Consider the following 27,090-nt stretch of genomic DNA (forward strand, 5'->3'; position numbering starts at 1 on the left):
GAAGGAATTTTTTTCTCCAGTGCCGAAGTACTCGTAACACCGAAACGAGTATAACTCATTGCGGTGACTACATCTTTTCAAGATGTAATTGAGAGCTTGAAAGTTGTAATTAAGAAACGTAAGATGTAATTGAAAAATACAACAGGTAATTAAGAAGTTTTAAAATGTAACTGAGAAACCCAACATGTAAATAAGAAATCGCAATATGTAATTTGAAACATATATTATAAGCTTTTCTCAATTACAACTTTCATCTTCTCAATTACAACTTTTGTTTCTTAATTACATCTTCCATGTTCTAAATTACATATTGCGACTTTTAAATTACATTTTGTATTTCTCAATTACATCTTACGTTTCTTAATTACAACTTTCAAGTTCTCACTTACATCTTGAAAAGGTGTAGTAATGTAGCTTATTTTATGCATTATTATTATAAATAGTGTTTCAATTTTTTTGCACATGCACATTGGCAGTTATCATGAGTAAACAAGGTAATTTATATTTTGTTTTCTTAATTCTAAATTGTTGTGTTTTTTAGACTAGAAGCTAAAATATATTTGACAACTACATTATACTGTATGTTATTGAAAATGTGAAAAAAAATTTGAAGTACACAATAAGATGTTTTTTAATACATTAAAAAACATTTTAGTGTGCACTTCAAATTTTTTACACAGTATACTAATTAATGTGTTTTATAGATGAGTAATTTCTTTTTTATAAATTGATAATTTATAAATTTATCTATCTCCTATTAGCTCAACACAGATATTCCACTATTGGATCAGCACATATGATTATGGAAGACTGTGAGGATAGTGAAGATGATGATATTGAAGATTCGGATTCTTTTTTTGCTTATACTACTACCTCTTCGCGTTTGACTGCATCAGAATCAGATTCTGAAGATAATAACACTTAAGAAAGTGATGACAATCAGTTAACAGACGTTCATCTAGCAGCCACTGCAGAAGATTTTATTAATGCCGCCGAAAAGAGCTAAAACAACGGGTGGTCCATCTAGAAATTAAAACCAATCGAAAGATGAGCCGAGTATTGTAAAACAAATTCAATTTACTGCCGATCCTGGTTTGAAGATAAATCAATAAACATACATTTGTGGTACTTTAAGAACTGACCGAAAGTCAAATCCAAAAGAGTGTACAAAAGCAAAACTGAAACAGGGAGACGTTATAAGCAGAAGCAGAGTGGGTGTAGTGGTTGCTAAATAGAACGACAAAAGAGACGTGCTAATGATTAGCAACTTGCATTCGTTGCAAATGATTGAAGTGACAAACAGGAGAGGAGAGAAGAAAATGAAACCCAACATTATTAAAGATTACAATCAATCTATGTCAGGAGTAGATAGGGCGGAATAAATGGTATCATACTATGATTGCCTAAGAAAGACAATTAGATGTTATAAAAAAGTAGCACTTCATCTCTTTAGTTTTGTTTAATGCTTACTGTCTAAACAGCAAATATGGAGTAGATAACACAATTTTCTTGCTTAAGTTTAGAGATCTATTGAGTGAACATTTGAATGAAATTGTGCCTAGAATCACCAGTAATAGTACTTGTCTTCAATACCACTACTTGTCTTCAATACCACCGAATGAAAAGAAAAAATTCCCAACCAAACCATGTCGAGTCTGCTCTAAAATAAAACGTAAAGAAACACGATATGAATGTGCTGTTTGTGAAAATAGGCCTCCGTTATGTATTGGCGAATGTTTCAGAATGTATCATTCAACAGAATAGGTTTACACTTGAATTTTCATGAAATAAAATTAAATCAATATCAATGTTTTATCTTTATCTGTTTTAAGCTATTTCTGTCTTTGTCCGCATTTTTTGTTAGGTTCCCTGGATTTTTAAAATAAAAACTTGAATGTAATATTTTCTGAAATCAAATATGAAGCTAAGAAAAAAAAAAAAAAAAGAACAGACAAAGCCAGTCATGCACAAATGATATTTGAAATAAGTTAGTATAACTACGAGTATTCTCGTAGTTGGCAAGCTCATGACGCCAGCTTACTACGAGTATTCTCGTAGTTGGCAAATAAATGACGCCAACTTACTACGAGTATACTCGTAGTTGGCAGCGAACGTGTTAAGTGGCTCCGTAGGTTTGCATCTTATGTACTTTATTAGGAATTGTTCTGCAGTTTAGATATGTTTATGTTATTTTAAATATGGCGGTAAAAAAAATAAATTCAAAAATTTGAACTGTTAATTTTTTTTATCTATTTATTTTTTTATTTCTAATAAAATTAAAAATTTGCGTGTTGACCGATAGCTTATGTTTTATTTTTTTGTTTAGATTTATTTTTTCATTAATTTTGTCTATTTACAACATCGATTTTTTTCTATTTCTGTTTGTATATGCTTTTCTGTGTTAGCTAATATATTTACAACATTTATTTGCCAAAAGCTGCCTCTTTAATTAGTCAATTTGTGGAAATGATAGAAAGAGACGAAGAGTTGTTGTTTTTAAAAGATCAAGGTAAGTTATAAACATTATTTAGCTATCTTTTATCATACACAGGTGCTCTAAAAGTCCATCAGCATTTGTCTTATTTAAATATTATATAAAGATTTAAATTGAATTATCAGGGATTTATGTTTAAGCTTTCAATATCATCTCAATCCCTTAAGATGCAATATAGAAGCTCACTTTTACTTTTTTCTATTTCTTGTTGTAACATTACACAATCTTTTTTTCTAATATGGTGTTTACTATCTGTATTTGTAAATTTCAATCTGGTATCAACATTAAAGTTAATTTTTGTAAAAATATATATTTTTTCACAACCTATATTGAAATAGTTATAAGCTACATAAATACGATATAAGTCAAGAATATTTATTTTTGTTGAATTGTTTAAGAAAAAAGTTGTTTTCCAACAATTTTAAAGTTATATAAAGGTTTTAAAAATGCATCATTTTTTAGTAAGTCGTCTGTCATCTGTACTTAAATCATACCAAAAGAAATATCCTCCAATTACTGACATAAAGGTTTTTTTTTTTTGTAAATGGATTGTTAGTATTTTTTTTTTTTTTTATTAAAATAAAAAGCATTGTTTATTAGTTAACTTTCTCTTTTTAGGATGAAGTGTGGATGTACGATTCCAGGTTTGTTGATCAGTACTTTTCCTTATTATCTGACTATTTTGATATTTAGGCTGGATTTTTTTATAAATTGCGTGATTTCAATAGCAAATCATAATTGTCTAAATCACATGATATTGATTTAAAAGTATAATCAGTTTTCATAGTTATACCTGTAACTCAGGACTACTTGTTGACTTTCTTGGTGATGAAATAAGAACATTTTTAAAACTTATTTAATTTTTTTTTTTTTAATTGTAGATATTACAGGGTGCAAAATTTAAAATTGTGTGCTCTGCTCAAGCTTATTCCCTTTCATAAGCTAAATCATGAAATATTTACACAAATTATGTTCAAAATAAAACAAAATTGTAACCATGCAACCATGTATAGGACAACAGTTATAATCTTCTTTTGTAATATTTGTTCCATCCAGCACTATCATCACTTGAAAGTTGTGCTTTACAAAATTGTTGTGGTAATTTGAAGATCAAAGAAATCAAAGAAAGGTTATTTAAGAGTATTATGATGTAAAGATGTTTTTAGAGATTACTGTTAAAGTAGACCAAACAGGTTTTTGGTAAACTAATTTTTTAAAAATGAATAACAATTTTTCAAATTAGTAAATTTACTTTTATCTTTAACATTATTCAAACTCCTAATCAAAAATTTTATTTTTGTTATAAACAATTTATAATGCAAATATTGTTCCATAAATATTGACTGTAACTATTGGAATGTCTCTTAACCCCTAAAGCATGATAAACCATGATCATTTCCTTAGTTTGTATAAAGCCACAATTATAGCCTAGGTTTTTGGTTTAAATTTGCTAGGTTTTAAAACTATGACTAGTATCACTGGAATATCAGTTGTGGTAATAATTGATCCTACTTCTTTTTTTTTTTTTTTTTTTTTTCATGTTTTTAAATTTTACATTTTTTTTTTATTGTAAGCACCAATAAGTGACAAAAACTTCTGTTATATATGACATACCTAGATTGTAAAAAAGACAAATATCTTACTATATATTATTGCCAAACCAAGCTTCACTGAAGTGAAGAATAGAAAGAAGAACTTAATCAGAAGCTAAAGGTAATTACCCTCTATATTCAAACCATGAAGTTTAAATATAGCGCTTCTCTGAACATAGGGCAGTGCAGACCATAAGGTCTGATATAGGCCAACTCTACATCTATGTGCCTAAGCAAATAACAATCAAGTAGTCTACAAATGTGGTCCTTTTTATGTTTGGCTAGTTGTTGTATTATCACAATACCAGTTGTCACCATTGTTAAGTGTATATTTCATGATATTTATTGTTGGAAATTAGGCTGGAGGGTATCATCCACTTAAAGCTTTTATAAAACAATGGATGTTTACAAAACTCCATAATGCAAAAACCATCCCATATCCACCTCAACACACAGTTCATTGGAAGGTCCTTCAAAACAGCCCATTGGTGTGGCTGGGCTCAATTACTTTATTAGCTCAGTTTGGGAGTGTCAAGCCTTTGACATATGAATGTGGCCAGGCTGTTTTAAAGCTTATAACACAAGGTGTAGGCACTAAAGACTTCATATAGACAGTGTACATAGCTTTTGTGAATGTAAAGCATATGAACGAAAAATGATTTTTATGACTTTCTTTTCTTTTTTACTAATGTTTCTCTTAAATTGCTGGCTAAAATTAAAGCTTTGATTTTACCCAGCACTTAAGGGTGAAAGGTTGAAAGTTCTTTTTTTAAGTTCAACCTCTAAGCTTTCTATAAAATTATTTTGAGCTCCTTACTTAAAATGCATGATTGGTTTTACTACTTTTAATTTATTAGTATGCTGTCTCCTCTCCTACTGGAATATGACTCACTTATAAAAAGTTTAAAAGAAGATATTGATTACTATAAGGTAAATGTTCAGTTTCATGTAAAAATAATCAAAAAGTGATTTTGTTTTGTAATTTATAAATTTATTAACAAATGTATCAACTGTTCTCTCAGAATGAATTCCATAAACTACAAAAGCAAACACAAGATGTTGTTCAAGAAAATGTTAGGTATGTCTACAAATATTAGGTATGTATGTAAATAAATTTTAGATATGTACATGAATGTAGGTTTTAATGTTATTTATAACTGTTTTGTATAGAGATTTTATTGAATTGTTTCAGACGGAAACAGCCTGCAGAAAAGGTTGTTGCTGCTAACATAAATTGAGTGTTTGCTGCAGCTAAGAAAATTATATTTGTCTTAACTATCACTAATTTAACATTTATTGCTACTGTTATAGATTACATGGTGAACTTCGTGCAAAAATTCAGCTGCATGCTGATAATTTGGGGGATGATTCATTTAATTTACTACAGCTTGAAATGAAGTTAAAAAAAGTAAATGAGGTATTTTAAACTTTTATTCTTTTTCTGCTAGTTATCTTAAACACTACTCATAAAATATTTAGAAATACTATTGTAATATCACTGGAATAGCGCTGATACTTCCATTTCTTTATTTTTGTTCTATTTACCTTCTTTTATTGAATTTTTTGTTGTTGAACTATTCTGTCTGTTAGCTGTATTTTTAACATTACCTTTTTTTATGTTTTTAACATGTTAAATGATATTTAAAAGATTATTTTTAACCTGTAAATAAAGTTATGGTAGTAAAAATATTTTTAAAGCAGTTCAAGATTCATTCACTCGAAGTTTGTAGTGTTTAAAAATTACTCCCTTGCAGAGTTCTTAATTTTAAAACTTGGTTTTAAAATAATTTCTTGTTGAGCCTATGGCTAATCTCTAAGTGCATAATGGTTTCTTGTTATTTCACACAGGATAAGAATAGCATCACCAAACATTTAGATGGCGCAAATAAAGAACTTGTGAAATTAAAAGAGGACTTGAGGGTAAGTTTAAGCTGTAGGAATCTTTTCAACAAGAAATTTTAATTTATTGATATTGGTGTTGAATATTTAAAGATGGAACTTTCTAATTCATTATTACACTTTTAAATTTTATTCTTGTTATTAGGTTAAAGGGAATGATATAGGAAATTTACTTTCAGAAAATGTTATGCTGAAGGTAAATAAATCTTACTGATAATCAAACAACTTTGAAAAGAATCCACTTTAAAATAATTCGTTTTTAATATAACTTTTCATGAGATTTTGTTGATTAGCAATTAACATGCTTATTGACAATTTGGTTTTTAGTTTGTTTTTTTTTTATTTTTGTATTTCTTACAAACTTAATGCTTTTAGTAATATCTGATAATTTTTTTAGGATGATGTTGCTCAAGCTAGAATATTTGCAACTGATTTACAAAATATAAATCTGCGGTTAAAAGCTGTGAGAAATTTTTTCATTTGATTAAGACAATTAGTATTTTTTGTAGTTGCAGTTGCAGTGGATTTGATTGAGACCATTAGTATTTGTTGCAATTGCAGTACGTTTGATTAAGACCATTAATATTTGTTGCAGTTGTAGTGCATTTGATTAATATCATTAGTATTTGTTGCAGTTGCAGTGCATTTGATTAAGACCACTAGTATTTGTTGAAGTTGCAGTGCAGTTTTTAGGCGATTCTTAATATTTTATTTTTATTTACAATTTTTTACAGGGTTTAAAAATTACTTAGAAGTTTACCAATCATGTATTAACATTTACCGATATGGAACAGACTGCAATTATGAATTTGCAAAAATAGATAATATAATAGATAAAATAGGTTGTTAATAAATAGATAAAATAGGTTGTTAAAAAAAGAAATTTGGATTATATTTTCTGATAAAATGGCAGAATTCATGGTATGATTACTGCCTTAATCAGAACCTTATGATATGCAGACAGTCTGTTCCAGAACATTTGATAGACCATTAAAGCTGTTAAACTACTTGTGCATCCTATTTTCTGAAATGGAACACCTGTCTTTATTCATTGATATTGCTCAAAAATGTTAATTGAAATATTTACCTCAAAAGATTCTAGATGCTAAGCCTAATGATAGAATATTACTTCCACACTATGATTACTGCTGCAACCAGACTTTAAAGGCTACCCAGATTAGTTCCTAACTACTGTCAACAAAGTTTGACATCATTATGTTACTTAGCAATTGCTTTACATTTGTTGTTTGTTTTATTGAAATATACACTACCATCCATTATTATTCCAATGGCATAAAATTTTTTTAAAAAATGCCTAAATTTTATATTTTTTTTATTTTTTATTTTTTTTTTGTAATATTGATAAATCATGAACACAAACATGAAAAGATGATTTAAATAAAAAAATGCTTAAAAAAAAAAAATCATAAATTTAATAATGTATCCTTTCATATCGTCTCAAATGGGTGTTTCTTTACCTAAATATACTCATAAGATAAACCATAATAATTTTTGTGGTTTTCAAGATTAATGTTCATGTTAAGGTTAGAGATGCTAAGAAACAAAAAGATTTAACTATTTCTTTGTATTATATTTTAAAAGGTTAAATTATTATATAGTTTTACCAGGGTGAAGTTTAATAACAAATGTAATTTTGTTATTTTTATTAAAGTTAAAATTTTAAAATAAAAAATGGCAAGAAAATGCAAATTATCAGAAGAAACACAGTTTAAAATATTTAGATTGTGGCAAGAAAAATATTTAATGGAATAAGTTGTGAAAAAAAATTAAAATTCTTACTTCAACGGTATGGAATATTATAAAAAAGAAAGAAGAAACCAGAAGTGTTATCAATTGGAAATGGTCCGGGCATCAGCAAATTACTTCTGTTAATAAAGACAGAAGAATTGCTACCACTAGCAAAAGAAATTGGTTATAATTGCTCTGGAAAGTACAAATAGTAAGAATAGTTCCTGAGAAGATCCAATATTTGTGATAACAATTAAAAGGGGATTGATGGAAGCAGAACTTGGTGATAGATTAGCTGCAAGAGAACCAATTTTTTGGCTCAATAAGAAAAGAAGGCTACAGTGGGTAAAACAATAGTAAAAATTTACTTTTGATGGCTGAAAGCGTGTTCTTTAGACCAACAAGTCAAAGTTCCAAACTTTTGGTTTGAAGAGAAGAGCATTTGTTCAAAGAAAAGTTGGTAAATGGAGTGTGTGGTGCCAACTGTAAAACGTGGTGGAGGTAGAGGTATGGTGTGGGGTTGTTTTGGTGGTAATAATACTGGGAATATTGTTAGAATAGACTAAATAATCACAAAAGAAGTATTTTGGGGTATTTTAAGAAATCATTCCACTCATTCAAGAAGTTGGATAATTGGAGAATCATTCTTTTTTTTTAAGAAGAAGCAATCCTCAAAACTCTGTAGGAATCATTTAAGTGAATTAGAAAATGATAAAATAAATGAAAGAATGATTTGGCCTCCCCAATCATCCAATCTTTCCCTTATTAAACCTTTATGGGATGAATTAGAAATGTCAAAAAATTAATGCCCAAGAGTGAAAAAGAAATGTGGAAAAAATTTAAGAGCGAGTGGCTTTACATATTCATGGCATTCTGCCTTCAAAAATTGGAAAGTTTTTTTAGGCAGAATGCCATATGTAAAGCAGTTATTGCCACTAAAGGTGGTTGCATAGATGAGAGCAAGTTGTAAATTAAATTAAGTGTTAGTTTGTTAACAAGTTAATTTGTTAATCTATTTTTAAAGTAACTTTAATTAATAGTAATAGAGCATATAGTTCAAGTGATTTTCGTTTTTAAATTTTCCTTTCATTTTTAAAATTTTAAAATTTCCTTTTTTGTAAGTAAAACATTGATAAATTAAAAAGTAGTTTTATTGCCAAGACGCTTTTGGTTTTTTATTTTTTATTTCTTAAATTGTTTTTTGTTTCTGTGATTGGTTTGCAGGCTCATATAAATGTACAAATTATTTAAAGTTTGATTTTTTACATATCGCTTAAATTTTATATGTAATAGCTCCTTTAAAATTAAATATGGACACTTGATGAATGTATTTAATTTTGTTGTGGCCCCAATAAATTTCCGAAAAGTTGTTAAAACACCAAAAAGTTGTTACATAGTTTAAATATTTTTGAGATTCTTATTAAATTTTTTAAGTGCAGCACAATTATAATCTTTAGCTGTTGTGATCATACTCTTGAAAACAATGCAAGGATACAGATAGTGAAGAAATATTTTCTTAGCTGTGTATTGTTTCTGTATTATCCTTATTGATGTATTATGCGGTTCCAAAAGAAAACACTTTTGAATTAAAAGTTGTTAAATTGTTGCAAGTTGTTTTAGTAGTTTTGGTTCAATTTAATATATATAATATTTATATTTATACTCAAAATTGTTACATTCAAAAACTCTATTAAGCAATCACACATAATTAAAAATTAAACCAAATGTAAATTTTAAGAATTGCAGAGTAAGGTTTTTTTTTAAAGAATATGATTGTGTTCTTTTAGTTGACTAGAGTAATCCTAGTATCATCCTTGTCTTGATTTTTCATGATTTCTCATCCTAGTTGTCTTGATTTTTTTTCTAATAATTTATCGCTACAAATAATTTTTTGATAGGAACAAGAAAAGGTTTTAAACACTATTGAAGCATATGATTCTCAGATTGAAGATTTAAAGTCACAAAATCGGTACAGATGAAGTTTAATGTCACTGTTTATAACTGTTTTTTACTACTTATCTCTTTTTTACATTCAATTAACATAAAATAAATTAAATTAGTAATGATGCTTGTTCCTAAATCAGTTTCTTTTTAATATTTTAAAGTTAATGACTGTACCACATGTGGCATACTAATTTACTTATCATAGTTTATATAATTAGGTTGAATGATAGATATTTTAATTTGCAAAACTATGATTTTTGTGTGGTTCATATGATCTCTACAACATATGGTTAAAAATTACTATTTTAAAATGCAAAGGAAAAATGTCTGTAAGTAGTAGCAGCCCTTTATGTGTGTATGACCTTTGATGACACTGATAATATTTAATGTATTCTAAAAGATGGTCTTCAATATCAAAAAAAGTCTGGTGAACAATTGCAATATCAAAAGAATTCCTAGAAGCAATCTTAAAATGGCCCCTTTAGTGATGATAAAAACTTTGTCTTAATGCAGGATAGGGCATCCTGTCATTCAGCAAAATCAGAAAATTTTTTATACAGAATGCCATGTCGCACAGCAAACCTGGTCCAAGTCTGGCTTAGAGAAAACACTATGTTCTGACATAAAGATGTAGGGCTGCCATCTGCATTGAATATAGGCTCAAGTTTAAGTAGGTTTTGTGTTAAACAACACCCAAACTTGAATGAACTCTAGCACTTCATGAAGAAGTCTTGTGGCAACCTCTCAGCTGAATACATCCAGCACACCTACAAGAAGATTAGGCCTCACCTGGAGACTGATTGAGAGTCAAGAAGCAACAACTTCTAAATCTTGAACAGTATACCTAGTACAATAATTAGCATTAAATAGGTGACAATCTTTACAGGCTTAAAAATAAAGAAATCTTTAGAGACTTGAGAAGGGTAATCTCTTTGTGTTGATTATGAAGCTAAAGTAGCTAAAGGTGTATTTACTGATCTTTAAATTACCATTCTCCTCCCTTTTAATCTTAAAATAGATTGATAAGAAAACTTTTCTGAGGAGTAGCTGCAGTGGCTGATGAGAAAATAGTACCAAAACCTGAAGACAAGTCATGTTCTTCTGACTTGTCTTCAGGTTTGGGTACAATATTCTCATCAGGCACTGCATTATGCATTGTAACTTTGAAAACCAACACTCTACTTGTGTTATGTACAGTCATATGTGGAACATCATTCCTGAGCATTAGAGAATTTTGCTGAACAACGTGGAGATAGTGTTCTTGCATAATTTAAACTAAGATGGGTAAGGTTTAAAATCAGTAGGAGCTGATTTGGGGTGGGTAAGGTTTAAAATCAGGAGGATCTAGATCATGGGGACAGTCTACTATAAGAGGTTGATGATTATGGAGTGATAAGAGTTTAATCTTGTTTTTTAAACAGATATTTTTACAATTATACTTTGTATTTTGTATTTAAACTTTATATATTTATATTTAAGTTGTACTTTTATATTTAAAATCTGCAAAAATATTTTTTTAAAATATGTTATTTCGTATTTGGCCTATTCAGAGGCCATTCCCTCATCTTAATGAAGAGCCCAAAAAGTTTGTAAATGGACATAGGCCATTTTAAAAGCTAGTTCCCTTTAATTGTGTTGTTCATCAAGCTTACCTTTTTGGTCTGTTTTTTGCCCCAATCACTTTGTCTGGATTTCAGAAACATTTTCTATAACTGCAGGGATATTACTCTTAGATAAAGTTTGATGAGTAACAAATATTTTTCTTCACGTTCAGTCCAGAGGTCCCTTTTACATTGTTCTTTGATAATTTTAGTTACAACAAAGAGCATCATGTAAAAAAAGCAAAAAAATCAAATCACTTATTAATTGTCAACTTTTATTTCAACTCTCTAATTGAAATATATTTAAGTTCAATATATCTTCTAGCAATTACATTTTAAAAAGAAGCAAAGGTTAAGGGTCATTGTAGATGTGTCAAAAGTGGTACAACATTTGAAGGAAATTTTATGAAAGCTCTTCTATTACAACATTTTTTAACTGATAAAAAAGTATTAATACAGTTATATATATATATATATATATATATATATATATATATATATATATATATATATATATATATTATTACTATAATACAAACTAAATAATTAGCTTGGTTTATATTACATTACTTAAAGTTTCACGCAATAGCGATCATCAGATGTTATTCAATCAATCATGTTTCTCTAGTACCTCAACAATTGTTTTCATATGCTTTGATATAAGTTCGTCTTCTACTGATCACTATTGCGTGAAACTTTAAGTAATGTAAACCAAGCTAATTATTTAGTTTGTATTATAGTAATAATATATTCGCTCTACTTATTCTACGCTGTATTGAGCACTCTTACTGGAAGTATTATATATATATATATATATATATATATATATATATATATATATATATATATATATATATATATATATATATATATATATATATATATATATTAAAAAAAAGGTTTTTCTGGACCCACAATGGATTGGGAGAAAAATTAGTAATGTTGTACCCACAATGCTGGTACATCAGTGTTTATGCTGGTACAACAGTATTTATAATCCTAAAGATTGTTATTGAACAGAAGTTTAACAAAAAACTTTATTCTAAGTTTTATTCTCAAAGAGGTTTTTTAAAGATAAATTCCAACTTTTTTTTTTTCTTTCTTATTTTTATCAACCTTTGTTTTCTATATTATGAAAATATTATTTGATTTTAAAAAACAAGAGTTGCCATCATGAAAATAGTTGTAAGAATAATTTATTTACTAACAACCTATATTATGAAAATATTATTTGATTTTAAAAAACAAGAGTTGCCATCATGAAAATAGTTGTAAGAATAATTTATTTACTAACAACCTTAATGAATACAAATTATCAATTCAATCAAAATATATTTAAAAATATTGTGTTAATCTACATGAATTTAATTGTGGAAGCAAGTAATATTAAATGCAAAAAAAACTTACTTGTGGATTAGGTATACAAAAATATTTGGTCTTATAAGGTAAATTACCATGCTATTTATCAGTTGATAATAACATTATTTAGATGTTTCATGTGATTATACTATAATATTTCAGAAAACTTTCCACTAAAAACAAAACTTTAAAGACTTTAAATGCTGAACTTCAATCAAATCTTGAGCAACAAAAAGAAAAGTTTAACCTGGTTGTAAGTTTTCACACTTCTTTTGTATAAAAGATTTATTGTTGCACCGATTGTCATTACTTTGAATAATTACAAAATAATCATGTATCCATATATATAAATACTCATGTATATTCAAAATATTCAGCAATTTAAATTTTTTTAAAAACTTAATTTTTTTTTGTTTTACCTAGAAAAGAGATGGAATGAAAGAACCATTAGCAGAGAAATCTGCTGAAGGAACTATTCGTAAATTACAGAATGAAATAATAGAGTTGGAAAGTCGGTAAATTTTTATTAAGTTATTTGTAACTAAGTAACTACTTTTAATGTAGTAATTAAAAGTAATTAGTTACAAACTTTTACAAAGTAAATAAAATTACTTTCATAATTATTTTTTATGTTTGCTTAAAAATGTTACTTTAAATATTTTCTTGTTGCTTTTTATTTTTTTTAAAAAATAGTAAAACCTCTTGGCACCAGTTTTTGGGAAATCAAGTTCAATTATTGTTTGACTAATACTCACAATTCAAACAACACTTTCAAGTTGCCATTATAAATATTAATTTGTCTCTTCAGGCTGCAATAATAATTTAGATTCTGTCTCTTAATCAAATGATAGTTTCCTTGTTTTATTTTAGCAAAATCTTTAACATTATTTCCAATGTTATGCTATGTCTTTTTCTGCTAAACTAGTGGCTAGCCTTATGAATCTCTTTTGACTTATGGAATTGCTCAGACAGGTCTTTATTAACTTGACTTTTTAGAAACTTTCCTCTCAAGATTTCTATCACAGTAGAAACAACAGAATTTACCAAAATGTGAACAGAAATCAAACACTGCATTAGCATGTTTTACATCAAGAAATCAGCTATTTTACATCCTGCAAAATATAAGAGTTCAATTAGTTTCTTCATAATACTATTTTCAGAATGTTAATGACCCTTGGGATTTTTTAAATATTTCAAGAACCACTTAATTTATTTTAATTTTTTTTTTATTGTTTTAAAGCAAATTTACCTCCAAATACAATAAAGCTAATATATCTTCTCATTTTAGTTTGGACACCATGGATGAGTTTTTTTATGATAATTTTCATAAAATTTTGTTATGCCACACCCCAAATTTGGCAGAATTGAATGATGTCTGCCACAATTTTGCCCTTCTTAAGCAGTTTCCATTTCATGTTTGCCCAAAAATTTTCAACTAGACAAAGTTGTTGCATGTTTGCTTAATTCATGTTTTTTGGGACAAAATCAATGTTTGTTTTTTTTTGATACTATTTGATTACACTTCTCGTGTAATGATAAAAGGCAAGATCTGGTCAGAAGATGGGCAGATCATCATGCTTTCAGATCATAGGCATGTAAACTTTGGAGTTCCTGTTATTTTTGATGTTTGCTGAATTGCTGTTGGGATCAGGCCGATTCTGCTTCCTGTGTGTCTTGTAGCCATATCTCTTTTTTGACCTCTTGAATTATTGACTTGGAAACAAAAAATTTTTTTTGGATTTGCATTGATCCCTCTAATCAATTTAGTTTTTGATCAAGTTTTAAATTCAGTTTTTGATCAAGCTTTAAATTTGACAGACCTCTTCCTTAGTTTCTGAATTTAAGTTCACCTGATATTTTGATAAAATCAATCCTTTATTTTGAGAAATGTTTTTTTTTTTTTTTTTTTTTTTTTGTCTTTTTTTACTTTTAAGTTTAATTTCTTCAACCCATTTTAGTGTAGTTTCATATTCAAAGGAGTTAAGCAAACTGCGTCACGAAAAAAGTGATTTTGAAGAAAATCTGGCTGCTTTACAGAAGAAAAAGTGAAACTTTTTTATTCAGTTGCAAATACTTAGTTGTTTAGTTTATGAAATGTATGAAAAGTCTTTATACTGTTATGACTATATTGTTTTGTAGTAGCGCACTGGAGGAAAATGAGTATCAAGCTGTGTTGAGGGTTCGTGATAGTCTTCAGTTAATTGAAAATGCTCTTTTAGAAAAAGAACAGGTAACTTTTAAATTAAATCTTTACATTTAAGGAAATTTTAAGGTATTTTTTTCATTTTTACACAAGCTGGCATAAATGCAAGTATGATCTAAAGACTTGTTTAAACACAAACTGGAATAAGTGTAAACTGGTATAAGAGTGCCACACATTTTGGTTTAAACCATCACAACTGTGATCTAGCATGATACAGCTGGTTTATGGAGAAATTAGAATAAGTGTGAATTGGTATAAGATTTCATACAATCTAAAGCAAATGTAAACTGAAGGAAGTGCAAATAGGAATAAATGGAAAACTTTAAATTATTTTATATTGTTTTGATATTTTGGAAACTCGTTGAGTTTGTAAAGTATTGCGCTTAAGGAGATATATCAATCTACAATATTGAGCTTGTAAAGTATTTTGCTTAAGGAGATATATCAATCTACAATATTCCAATATTCTCCCTTTCATCTGATTGTTTTTAGATTTGTAAAAAATCAAGGTGTTTTAATGTTTCATCCTGTCTCTATGAGGTATTAGTAACACCAAGATTCATTTTCAAAGATTATTCTCCACTTGGTGAAAATATATGATGAGTATTCTCTTTCAGACAGATATTTCTGGTTAATTCTTCCAAATTTTAGTAATTGACAGTCTCTGCAAGAATTTTGTTTGTTGATTTATTCAAAGTAGATGCCATTGTGTTGCTTTGGAGTTGGAAAATCCTGTATTGAGCTCAAAATCAATAATGTCTTGAGTTATGAGAGCATTGGTCAAAGAAATCTGTGTGTTTGAAAAAACAAAACAAACATGGCATCAACAGTTTTTACTGGCAAAAACTGTTGATGCAATCAACAATCATGCCAGTAAACAAAGATCATTTATTTCCAGTATATCAATCTATTCAGCTTCATTTCAAGTTAAGGTTTTTAACTTTTGATGTCTTGTTCCAGCTGTGTAAGTAACTTCAACCTTGACCATGTTAAGATACTTTGTGTCCCTTGCAAATGAAACATGCATAGTTCAGAGAGTGGGTTTATCTGGATGGTTCAAGTAAGAGAGGATTTATCTGGATGGAGTAAAATTTAAACAAACTTGTGCATCATTTTGATTGTTAAAATTCAAATCTTTTTTTATATTTGTTCACTCATTCAACTAAATTTGTTTTTGTGTTAAAAACATAAAAAGCACACAGCTTTGCAACTTTATGATTCTCACTTGGTATTTTTGAATGATATCTTTAAATTATATTTTTGAATGTTATTTTTTCATGGTACAAATTGTAGTGTAAAAAGGAAGTCAGTTGTTTAAAACAGAATTGTAAACAAACTGAATAAAATCTGAATTTTATTAACATTGAGAAAGTCATAGGAAAGTGGAAAATGTGACACTCCCCTTTTTAACATTTAACTTTTAGAAGCTCAAAAAAAAAAAGAAGTTTCCTTTTTTTTAGATAAATTTAAATAATAAATACCACACTCAATAAATATTATATAAATAATAAAATTAAATAAATTTTAGATAAATAGATTATAAATACCATATTCAATAGTAAGATAAGGAATGCCATGCTCAATAGCAAGGTAGCTAAAAATAAATCTAAAGAGTGCTAAGGATTTACTCTGGTTCGCAGCTGATAAATTCCGCTTATTTAGCTTTCCCTATAAAAATATTGACAAGATTACCAAATTTCAATACTAAACTTTTTATTACTTCTAATCTACAACCGTTCCGGATTTTCTACTGTAGAAGAAAATCAAAGCATCTTAACATTAACTTAAATTTTTTAGCAAAGGTGTAAAGCACAAAAGATCAAATAAAACAATGAAATATCAGTCAGCTAAATATCTGTAGATAAATAGTTTTTTTGATTAAACCTAATTATAGGCTGTTGTTAGTGAACAGCAGAAAGTGCAAGAAATCATCAGACTTCAAGAAGCACTAAACAACTTAATCAGTCGCACTGATGAAGAGAAAAGGAAGGAGGTTAGTTGAAATATATTGGGGAAAATGTTTTCGCAGTTTTTAAGAATATTTATTAATTACAAATACACAATCATGTCAATCACCAAAGTAATCGCCATTAAAGAAAAGAATTTTTGTAAATATGTAATATTAATTTTCTTTTTTTTTTTTTTTCTCTTTTTTTTTTTAATATTCCCAATAAAAAAAAAAAATTAGTGTTAAATGATGCATTAGTTTTTCGTAAATTTTTACTTCAATTTTTGTTGTTTTTAATCGTGCTTTTTAAATCGTCTTCTCCTCCTCAAAGTCCCCTCTATTTAGATTGGGCGTGTAAAAGCGCAGAGTGACAAAGAAATTTACCATTTAATGGAAGATCTTCATTACCAAGAGACTGTAAGTATATTTTTTCAAGCCGTAGGTGAGCTGTAACTTGATTTTTATTATCATAGTTTGTTACCAGTTGCTTTTGCTGACAACCTGTCTCTAAAAATTACTGCTTTAAAATATTGTTGCAATTTTATTGGCTGTTACGTGAAATTTTAAACCAGACAAATTTGCTTCTTTCAAATTTGCTCCTGTATCAAGAATAGAATTTATTGCATGACGAAAGGATGTTGCTAAACCCCTTGGTCTTCTGTTAAAAAATTGTTTCAATTTTCATATTCTTATATTTTTATGACGCTAGAAGTGCATGATTTGAGGAAATTATTTACATCTACATCCAATTAAAGTTTTTAAAACTGCAAAAATAAAATTTTTTTGCTTTCTCAAGTTGTATTTTGAAAGTAGGTTCTCACTTAAGAAATTTTTAAACTGTTACAAAAATAGAATTTTATGCATGTTAAAAATAAAGTTTCAGGTATAAATTAAAGACTTTAACAATGGAAATCTTTTTTCGATTTCATTGTTATACATCGGAAACAGCCGATATGCCATAGATGTTTATAATCTCAATTTCATAGTCAACATCTAGTTAACGTTGTTCGCTAACCAGCGATTAAGGTCTTCTTCATTTCTTTTCTTCCATTCTATTTTTGATTTAATTTTTTCAATGGATTGTTTAACTGCTTGATTTCCACTTCCTAAATCTTTGACATTCTTAAAAAAAAGCTCTATATTTGTCAAATCCTGTTCTGCAGCAAAACTACTAAGTACACTGCTAAACATTCTGGCCAGGAGAAACAATTCGTTTCCGTATCTTCCCAGTAACATGTCAAGATTTTTCTTAACGAACTGCCATGTCAGGTCTCGCCCAATGCGACTGCTGCTGGCTATGTTACCCAACAAATAGGGTGCATCTTGCGATCCAATTATATTTGTATCAAGTGTGTAATTTAAAAGCCTAGGAAAAAACGAAATATAAAATATTGTAAAAATCGACGAATAATTCATATTTTATGAAAGATTTATTTACCTTTGCAGGATCGTTTCGTTTCTTGATTCTGCTAGTGACATCAGAATGCTGTATTTTTGACTTCCGCCTTTCAAATAAGTTTCGTACGCGTACTCCCAAAACTCGGTTGTACCGTGTGAAATGGCACAACTGCGTATTAAAGGGTGTAGATCGGCCTTTACATTTATTTCCTGCCCTTTCATCCAGTTTCTAAAGAAAAGACCAGTCTGTTTTTCTTTTTCTATTTTTTCTAAATATTTATAACAGTAATGAGAGTATTTATAAGAGTGTTGTATTTATAAAATCTTTATAAAAATTTCACTTTTTTTTTTTTGATTTTGTTTAAAGCGTTCTTAATTACCTGAAATATTCTTTTGCATCCTCAATAACTTCTTCTGTTTGAAATTTACAAGCCGTTCCAAGCACCAAAGCCTGTAGTAGACCTTTATTGATTGAACTCGTACCACCCCAGCCTACATCAGTTACTTTTTGCGAAATTAGGTTTTTCACATAAAGTCGTAGCTTTTCTCTAAATGTATCCCTTTCTTTAACACTGTCCATGAAACTAAGCTCTGCTAGTGTCACTTGCCATGGATAGTAGTCGCCTTCTTTCTAAAGGAATCTCCTTTTTTATAGCTACCGTTTACACTGCAAGTTACATATGGTGTTTGAAAGTTGTTGTATTCTTGTATTTGTTGTGGTTGTTGTTGGTGTAATTTTCTTGTATTTGTTGTGGTTGTTATTGGGATAGTTTTCAGTTAGTCACCGGGTTTTTTTAAATGGAAATTTCTAATGTATAAATTAATTTAAATATTTAAAAATACTTTAAAAGATAAATAATTTACTTTGATATATTGTATTGCATCAAGAACTTCATCGATTTTTTTTTTCCCCGCTGCAACCATACTGAATAGGTCAGAAATAATACCAGTTCTATCCTGCACCGATAATTGGGTATGGTTTACTTTTAATGTTTCTTTGATAGCATCAAGCGTCTTTCTATCATAATTTACTTTGTAGTACATTACATGATCAGGATTTATGATCCCATCTATTGGCAATTTAATGGTGGCCTGTTCTTTAGTTAGCAAATACATGGACATGTTTCCATTCGTTTTGTACATTATAGGAACTTTCCATGTATAATTGAACAAAGAGGAAGAGCCAGCTAAAGTAATAAAATAAAATAAAGTTCAACCGTCAGTTTTTGTTCGAATACACATTTATGCCTACTAACCTGATTTTGATGCGTCTAAACTGAATCGTTCTTGAGATAAGATCACAGTTTTGTTATCAATCCGCTCTACTGAGATCACTGGAAAACCAAGTTGTAAGGTCCAAGTATCCATCACGGATTTTACATCCTTACTGCTCGCTAAACTGAGATCGTAAAGTTACCATTACAACTATACATACATACATACATACATACATACATACATACATACATACATACATACATACATACATACATACATACATACATACATACATACATACATACATACATACATACATACATAAACAAAACTAAAGTCCTACTTAGTCTTATGTATGTATGTATGTATGTATGTATGTATGTATGTATGTATGTATGTATGTATGTATGTATGTATGTATGTATGTATGTATGTATGTATGTATGCAGGCATATGTGAAGTTCCTACATTCCTAGTCTTGTATTATTTACTTTTTTCATTTCTTTTTTTTTAAATTAAAAATGATTAAAGTTCTACCTTAATTGTTCCCACAAGTCATCTTGATCCGCATTTTTATAGGCGTATGTATTGAGATATTGCTGTAGCCCCTTTTTAAATTCTTTCTTTCCTAAATAATTCTGAAGCATTTGAACGATGCACGAGCCTTTGTTGTATGTTATTGTGTCAAATATCTCTCGAATTTCGTTAGGGCTTGTTGCTTTCGTTGATATAGGGTGCGATGTCAAAAAGGAATCCAGTTTAAACGCCGGTATCATAAGTTCTGTTAGAATTTTTTTCATTGGTTCAAATTCCGGTTTGACATCCTGTGACCCACAGTAACCGATATAATTAGCAAAACCTTAATAAATGTTTACGACACCGTTTGTTTTTTTTTAACTTATAACAAATCCATAAAAATACCTTAAATTTATATCATCTCATTAGAATAGAAAATCCTATAAACATACTTGGTCATAACAATTTTACCTTCTTTCAACCATGCGTCTGTCCAAAATTTCATAGTGGCCAGATTTCCAAACCATTGGTGAACTAATTCATGTGCTATTATCGAAAATGTCGATTCCTTATCTCTTTCTGTTGATGCATTTTTGTTTATGAGCATTTTCGCGGACCGGTAAGTTATCAAACCCCAATTTTCCATTGCTCCTGGTCCAAAGTTTGGTATTGCAACAATATCGAGTTTTTCGAGGGGAAACGGTATTGCAAAGTATTCTTCGTAATATTTTAGTAGTGTCGCTGTCGCATTTAAGGCATATTCGGTTTCGGCAAGTTGGTTGTAGGGTGCCCAGGCTTTAATAATTAAACCGTCGTCGGTTGTTAATTTAATGTTGCTATAGTTCGAAACTACCCAACAAACGATGTAAGTAGACATTTTAAGCGTTGTTTGGAATATAGTGGTCGTTTTCGTTCCGTCACGGCTGAGTGATTTGATTGGCATATTTGAGAGAGCGTGATACTTCTCATTATGCGTAAGAGATAATGAGAAATTCGCTTTGAATTTAGGTTCATCAAAACAAGGAAACGCTTTTCGTGCGCTAATAGGAGAAAAAAATGTCGATGCAACCTTGTGTGTGGAATTGTTCTCTTGATAATTGCTTTTATAAAATCCACTGAGATCTGAACGTAACGTTCCATTAAAGTTAATAGAAATTATGTATAGATTATCAGCTAGAAGCATCGAAGCAACTTCGATGACGTAATACTCATTTGAAGGGTACATAAAGTGTTCTTTAATCTGAATTCGGTTACCGTCAAGATTCTGCAAAAATACATCATTTATTTGGAGATCGACTTGATGCAAAATAATGATATTTGTTGTCTTCGCTACGAAAATATAAATACTAACCAAGCCTTTAAACAAGTCATTGTCCATGTTTACATCAATAGAAAGGTTGTAATTGTACGGAACAATGTCATCAGGTAAGCGCATGTTCTCCCATAATTTTAAGTTTCTTTTCACGTTTTTTTTCTGCGTGGTTTTGTTGCCAGTTGTTGTTATGACACTTATTAGAACTACAACAAGCACCAAAACGAAACCGATAAAAAAGATAATTTTTTTTGATTTCGAAGAGATACGAAGTCCCCTTATTCCACTCATTCCTCCTACGAATCAAATTCTTTAGTGTCTTTTCGTCTACAAATCTTACAATCTTAAGCTATATAGCAAATATACGCATTTTTTAAAGGTTCTTAAAACAAAATTAATCCGTGGGTATATAATCGTTCAGTCTCCTAGTTATTAGCGTTTTTCTTTCTTTCGGTGTCATCACACATTTAGTTGCGACCATTCAGGTATGTTATGTTGCGACTTAGCGGTTGGAACGCACAGTTCACACAAATCGTTACAAAGTATGCCGAACGAACAGAATAACCAGCTATTAATTCAGATTAATCTAACTCGTTGTTTCCACGAAACTCGTGTTTTAAAATAGTCTTGAAATTTAAAAAAATCTTCAATCTGTGTCCCTTTTGTTTATTTAAACAAAAGATTTTTTCGTTATTTTAAAAACTCCTATTACAACCACAAATTGACTTACAGTTTATTTTTCGTTAAAAATCTCTTCATGGAATATTTTATTTACCAAGGATAATCCTTTTTTTTTTTTCTTTTTTTTTTTTTTCCTGAGTTTTTATAATTTTTTGTTACTATAATTACTAATAATTTAGGAATGTGCTGAAAAACAAGCGTTGCTCGAAAGAACGTACCGGGAGAAGCTGTCACTGGAAAAAGAATTAGAAAAGGTTAAATTCCATTTTTTAAATTTAATCCTGTAAAAAAGGTAATTTTGCGACAAATGCAGGTGTGGGCGTAATTTTGCGACAGAAAACGCCTAAAATGCAATATGTTGATTGTTGACGTTTATTCTCTGCAGTTGAACTCAAATATTTGAATGCTCCATTATGATTTGTTACTTTCATTGTTCTCGATGTAGCTATTTCTTCAAGTGAATCAGTAAATTCAAATAAATTTGTCAAGTAAAGTAAATGAAGTAAATTCAAATAAATTTGTACTAATTCCCAAAAGATTTGCAGCTGTAAAAAGTTCCTAAAGTTTCGTAACGTACAAAGTTTGTACGATGTTTGCCTAGATATTGAGCAATAAAAATTAAAATAACCCTCTCATGATGTCTCTTTGTTCAGATATATCATGAAGGACCGATTGAAGTTACGAAGGCGGGGCAGACGTTGGATGAGCTTCATGCCAGACTAGCGCGGGCAGAATTGGCTCGCGACGAAACTAATATGCGAAACGAAAATCTTCAGACAAGTTTTAAAAGATTGCAAATTAGGTTGTTTACGTTTTTTTCTAAAATCCATTTTTTGATTTAAACGTTGATTTAGCTCTACTTTGTATTTAAAAAAAAAAAAAATCAACAATTTTAATCATTCTTTTCCTTGCTCAATGATTCGCTTTTATTCGAAACATTTTAGGCTAAATTTTGGACCATTTTATTCCCTTCACATTTAAGTAGCGTTCAGTTCAATTGCTTTACACAACTTTTTCTTGTTCTTTTATCACCAGATTGGTGATAAAACATCAAGACAAAGGTATGTAAAGCAACGGTATGAAAAACGAATTTATACAACGAATTTTTACAAATTTAAATCGACGTGTGTGTGCGTGCGTGCGTGCGTGTGTGTGTGTGTGTGTGTGTGTGTACGTCGTTTTTTTTTGGAGAATTTAAACGAGTTACTTTTAGATGGGAAAATGAGAAAAGCGTTTTCACCAACAATATCAACGACTTAAATAAAAAAGTTGCCGTTTTAAAGCAAGATCTCGATGAAATGACGGAATCAAGATTAAAGTTATTGGGTATAGTTACATATGTTTTTAACTATTTACCTTCTCGTAAACGATGTTTAATAAAATAATTGTAGAAGTTCGAAACGCTTCTGTTTTAGAAGAACTAAACGCTTTGAAGAAAAACACAATGGTCAATCGCGAAAACGAAGCTCGTGAAGAAACATCAAACGCAGCGAAGGTGTTTTTCGCTCTATTAAAGAACTTAAAACATATTGAGTTCTTGTTTCAAAGATCTTTGTTAAAAGTGAGTTTCTCTAACAGTTCGATTTTTAGGTGGCACTTTTGGAGCAAAAGTTGGAGATGAAAGAGAAAGATTTCCAATCTCGACTTCGTGCTACTGAAGAATCCAATAAAGTTGCTACAAATGAATTGCGTGATATGCTAGGAGTGCAACAGAAATGTGCATCAAAGTAAGAAATTTAATGAAATTGATACATTTTGATAATTATTAATTCCTAAGTTTCCTAAATTCTTAAGTTTTGTACAAGGCACTATTAATCAATATTTATTATACTTTTAATTTTTTGCAGACGATAGGGCGGGACTTTACAGCGAAAAAATTTGTTACGGACTCCTATATACTATAACTCTGATATTTTTTGCAAATGATTATCTTAAAAAAACAATACCTAATAAGATTTAGTTTCGTTAAGATGGAGAGAAGAATCACGTGCGTTGTGTCAGAAGTTCGAATTACAAGTTGCCCAGCTGCAGTAAATTTCTTGTTTCTTTCTTTTTTTTTCTTTTTTTTTGTTTGTTTTTTTTTGTTTGTATTTCCCTCAAATATGATTTTCAGTATCGGGAAAAAATATTCCAAATACTAAATATAGTTATTCTGAGATTTTTTTGGATCGTTTTTGGACCGTTTTTGAAAATAATACTACCAATGTTACACGAAAAACCTCAAGTGTTTCGCTTCTTGGATCGTTTTTGAAAGTAACAGTATTACACGAAAAACACGAAAAACCCCAAGTGTTAGATTTTTTCGTTTGTTTTTAAACGTTTTAAAATTACAACAATAGTATTAACAAATATGGTCTTATCGTACGACCTACATCACTATCTTCATCATCTGTCTTCACTTTATTTCTACCTTGAATAATGAATGAACAATGTTTGCTCTGAATTAACTTTTACAAACAGCAGTGTGATGAGAAGCACTCACTTTTTTTACAAAGTTGTTTAATAGCACAAAAGAGTTAAAAATATTGATGTTGAAGTCACGTTTTTCCTGTCCGAAGATATGTTTTCGAGAGTTTTCTTTGTATTTTTTTGTTTGTTTTTTTTTTAATGGAGGTGTGTTAATTTTGTTTTGTGGCTTCTTTAAAAAATCTCCATTCATTTGGCGTATTTTCCCTAAAACATCTTTGTATTGTAGTATTCGCGTTATATCAATGATTATAACAATGATTAGTGGTTGGGAACGTTTACTCATCTTTCCCAAAATAAAAGATGCGTAAACAGTAAATACAACAAATTATCTGAATATTTATCATTTTTACATTATGTTGTGCACGTCTTCTTGTATAAATGTTTGAATGCCTGGCGTGTTTTACTTCTTTTTTTTTTTTTTTCCTTTTTTTTTTCTCGTTAACAAGTCTGTTATTAGTAAATATTTGACATATGGTATATATATACATATAAAAAAGTTGGCATAGGGTTTACATACATATAATACTTAAAATACTTTGCTTAATACTAGAAAAGTGAAAGATGATTTGACACGCCGCAACCATGATCTCTCTCGCATGTACAACGAGAGTTTGCAAAAAACTAGCGAGGTTTGTGTTTTTATGTTTTTAAAGTATAAATTGGTTTTTACTTTTTGATGAAAGTTTTGCAAAAAATCTTTTTTTTCAGCTAGAAAAGTCTTTTTATTCGCAGCAAGTGACAATAGACAAATTGCAACGTTTGCACTCCACCTGTGAAGAGAGAATCGAAAGCTCTAATAATCAAGTCAGTCGTTACTTTATTATTTTGTTTGGTTTTGTTTGCACATAACTGAGTGTAGATGGCAGAGTGCCTCATACTCAAAAGAAGGAAAAATTTTGCGACCATTCAAAAGCCACCCCTGGCTTTTTTAAAAAATGTAAAATGAAGGCGTGTTTCACTATTTTGTTATAGTATCCCCAAAAGAACGGAGATTTACGGTTAATTGATCATAATCAAATATTTCCTGTGTTTCGTTTATTTTACTACAGGTTTTTTAAAGATAAAACTCAAAATGACTTTTTTTTTTAGGTTTATTCTCTTTTAAGTCGTGAAAAACAGTTACTTGAGTCCCAAAAAGCCTTGAATCGAGAAATCGAAAGACTCAGGTTTAATTGTATGCAATCGAGCAGGTGATATATTTTACATTTCTAAAATCTTTAAATGTTTTTTCGTTTTTTAAACAGGAAAAAAAAAAAAAAAATTGGAACTAAAAATTAAAAGTTCTCTTTTGAATAGTAAGATTGAATTATTGATAGCACTGATTTCAGTACACAGTGGTGCATTTTTAAAGTCGTTCCAAACATGAATTTTTGAGCAAATACCTCAATAACTGAAGTTTTTTTTAAAAAGCAGACTTTAGTTAACAAGGTCACCTGTTGAAAAAGGTATCTGGAGTAGCTTAGTAGCATATCTGGGAAACTAGTTTTTTGCGGCGATAAATTTTCTAACATGCATGTTTTAGAGCGCCAAAAAAAAAATCCTGTTAGAAAATTGGACCTGATGAAACCAACTTGATGACGTTTTTATCCAGATAACTATGTAAATGGCGCCTACTTCTCGAAAATAAAAACTGCCTTAAAAAATTGAAAGCATGAAAAATGTCAATAGCTGTTTTAGAAGGATCTCAAATTTAAGTTTAATTTATGGGAATTAAGTTTTGCGAATAAACTATAAATATTCTGTGTAGTTTAAATTTAATGTTGTCTTGAAAGTCAAATAATGAAGTAGTTAAAACTTTCTGAAAAAAGATCTAAAGATTTTAGTTGATTGCAAGTTAAATTTGCTGGTTTTAAAGTGGTAATGTATTTATGTGAATCGGTAAAAACAATGAAGTAAAATGAGTTTTAACGAGGTTTGAGGCCTTGAACTTCGATGTGTGAAATTACAAAGGTTTTAATTTCACAAGTTACTAGAAAGTTATTTTTAAATTTTTAAATTCCTTTAAAAATTTACTTATAAATTTTTAAAACAAATTAAGAGTAACAACTGTTGGTTTTGAAGAAAAAAAAATCTCATTTGTTTTTTCTAGAACTCAACCGCAACCCATAGAATTACAATGGGATAGTTACATCAACGAAATCAATAAGGAGATAACATGATTTGTTGTTGCTAAGTGTTGTTTGCTGTTGATCTTGATTTTAAATGTTTTGATTTTAAAATAATTGTTATTTGAATAAGCGTTTGAAATTGTAAATTTTCTTCTTTGAAATGTATAGGATGTGTTCGTTGACTTATTTTAAGTATAAATATATCTATAATACTGTTGTTCTATAAGCATCTTGACACCGCCCAGCCTCCCCCTCCTTCCACCCATCGTTTTTTAATGTTTTTTTTATTTTTATAAATAACAAAGCCATAAATTATAAAATTATAAACAACAAATAAATAAACAAGTGACATTCAGACACAATCAGGTGAAGAAGGGACAAAAAAATATTTAGTTACTTTATTCAAACAAAACATGAAATCAGGAAAAGTTCGGGGTCATTCAATTGATATTGCCCTAAGTAAAAATATTTTAGGTCAACTTTACGCTTTTGATATACTTAATAAAAGTTTTTTGCAACTAAGAAATTTACAATTTAGCATATTGAAATATTATTTGACTGGGAGGCTACTAACCTTCTGATATGTTTGGATGTGGACT

At 29.2% G+C, this 27,090-nt stretch overlaps 2 protein-coding genes across 3 annotated transcripts; one reads left to right on the forward strand and one right to left on the reverse strand.

Annotated features, from left to right (window-relative positions):
* Positions 1-2,397: 2,397 nt before the first annotated feature.
* On the forward strand, positions 2,398-26,711 carry LOC145187767 (sodium channel and clathrin linker 1-like). 2 transcript variants are annotated; one of them, XM_090077861.1, is made up of 26 exons: positions 2,410-2,509; positions 2,957-3,021; positions 3,113-3,138; positions 4,944-5,016; positions 5,109-5,164; positions 5,398-5,503; positions 5,935-6,006; positions 6,131-6,181; positions 6,383-6,448; positions 9,633-9,703; positions 12,801-12,891; positions 13,062-13,153; positions 14,597-14,683; positions 14,778-14,868; positions 16,736-16,834; positions 17,135-17,206; positions 22,094-22,168; positions 22,568-22,716; positions 23,128-23,240; positions 23,330-23,409; positions 23,505-23,641; positions 23,885-23,944; positions 24,934-25,012; positions 25,092-25,187; positions 25,473-25,573; positions 26,473-26,711. In XM_090077861.1, the coding sequence occupies exons 1-26, from the start codon at positions 2,467-2,469 to the stop codon at positions 26,540-26,542; spliced, it is 2,121 nt and encodes a 706-aa protein (XP_089933987.1). In that variant the 5' UTR covers positions 2,410-2,466; the 3' UTR covers positions 26,543-26,711. The 2 variants fall into 2 exon arrangements, with proteins under 2 accessions (XP_089933988.1, XP_089933987.1); XM_090077862.1 differs by lacking the exon at positions 9,633-9,703 and having other exon boundaries at positions 2,398-2,509.
* Positions 16,973-21,886, reverse strand: LOC145187744 (glutamyl aminopeptidase-like). The gene is made up of 7 exons (XM_080064213.2): positions 20,393-21,886; positions 19,943-20,264; positions 19,444-19,586; positions 19,052-19,374; positions 18,568-18,818; positions 18,228-18,416; positions 16,973-18,155 (listed from the first exon to the last, which is right to left on the reverse strand). Exons 1-7 carry the CDS (start codon positions 21,522-21,524, stop codon positions 17,783-17,785), a joined length of 2,733 nt encoding a protein of 910 aa, XP_079920339.2. The 5' UTR covers positions 21,525-21,886; the 3' UTR covers positions 16,973-17,782.
* Positions 26,712-27,090: the final 379 nt, after the last annotated feature.

This window comes from Hydra viridissima, unplaced genomic scaffold, assembly GCF_058129835.1.
Source record: "Hydra viridissima isolate aposymbiotic clone 2 unplaced genomic scaffold, HvirCarnegie_v1 scaffold_2, whole genome shotgun sequence".
NCBI lineage: Eukaryota > Metazoa > Cnidaria > Hydrozoa > Anthoathecata > Hydridae > Hydra > Hydra viridissima.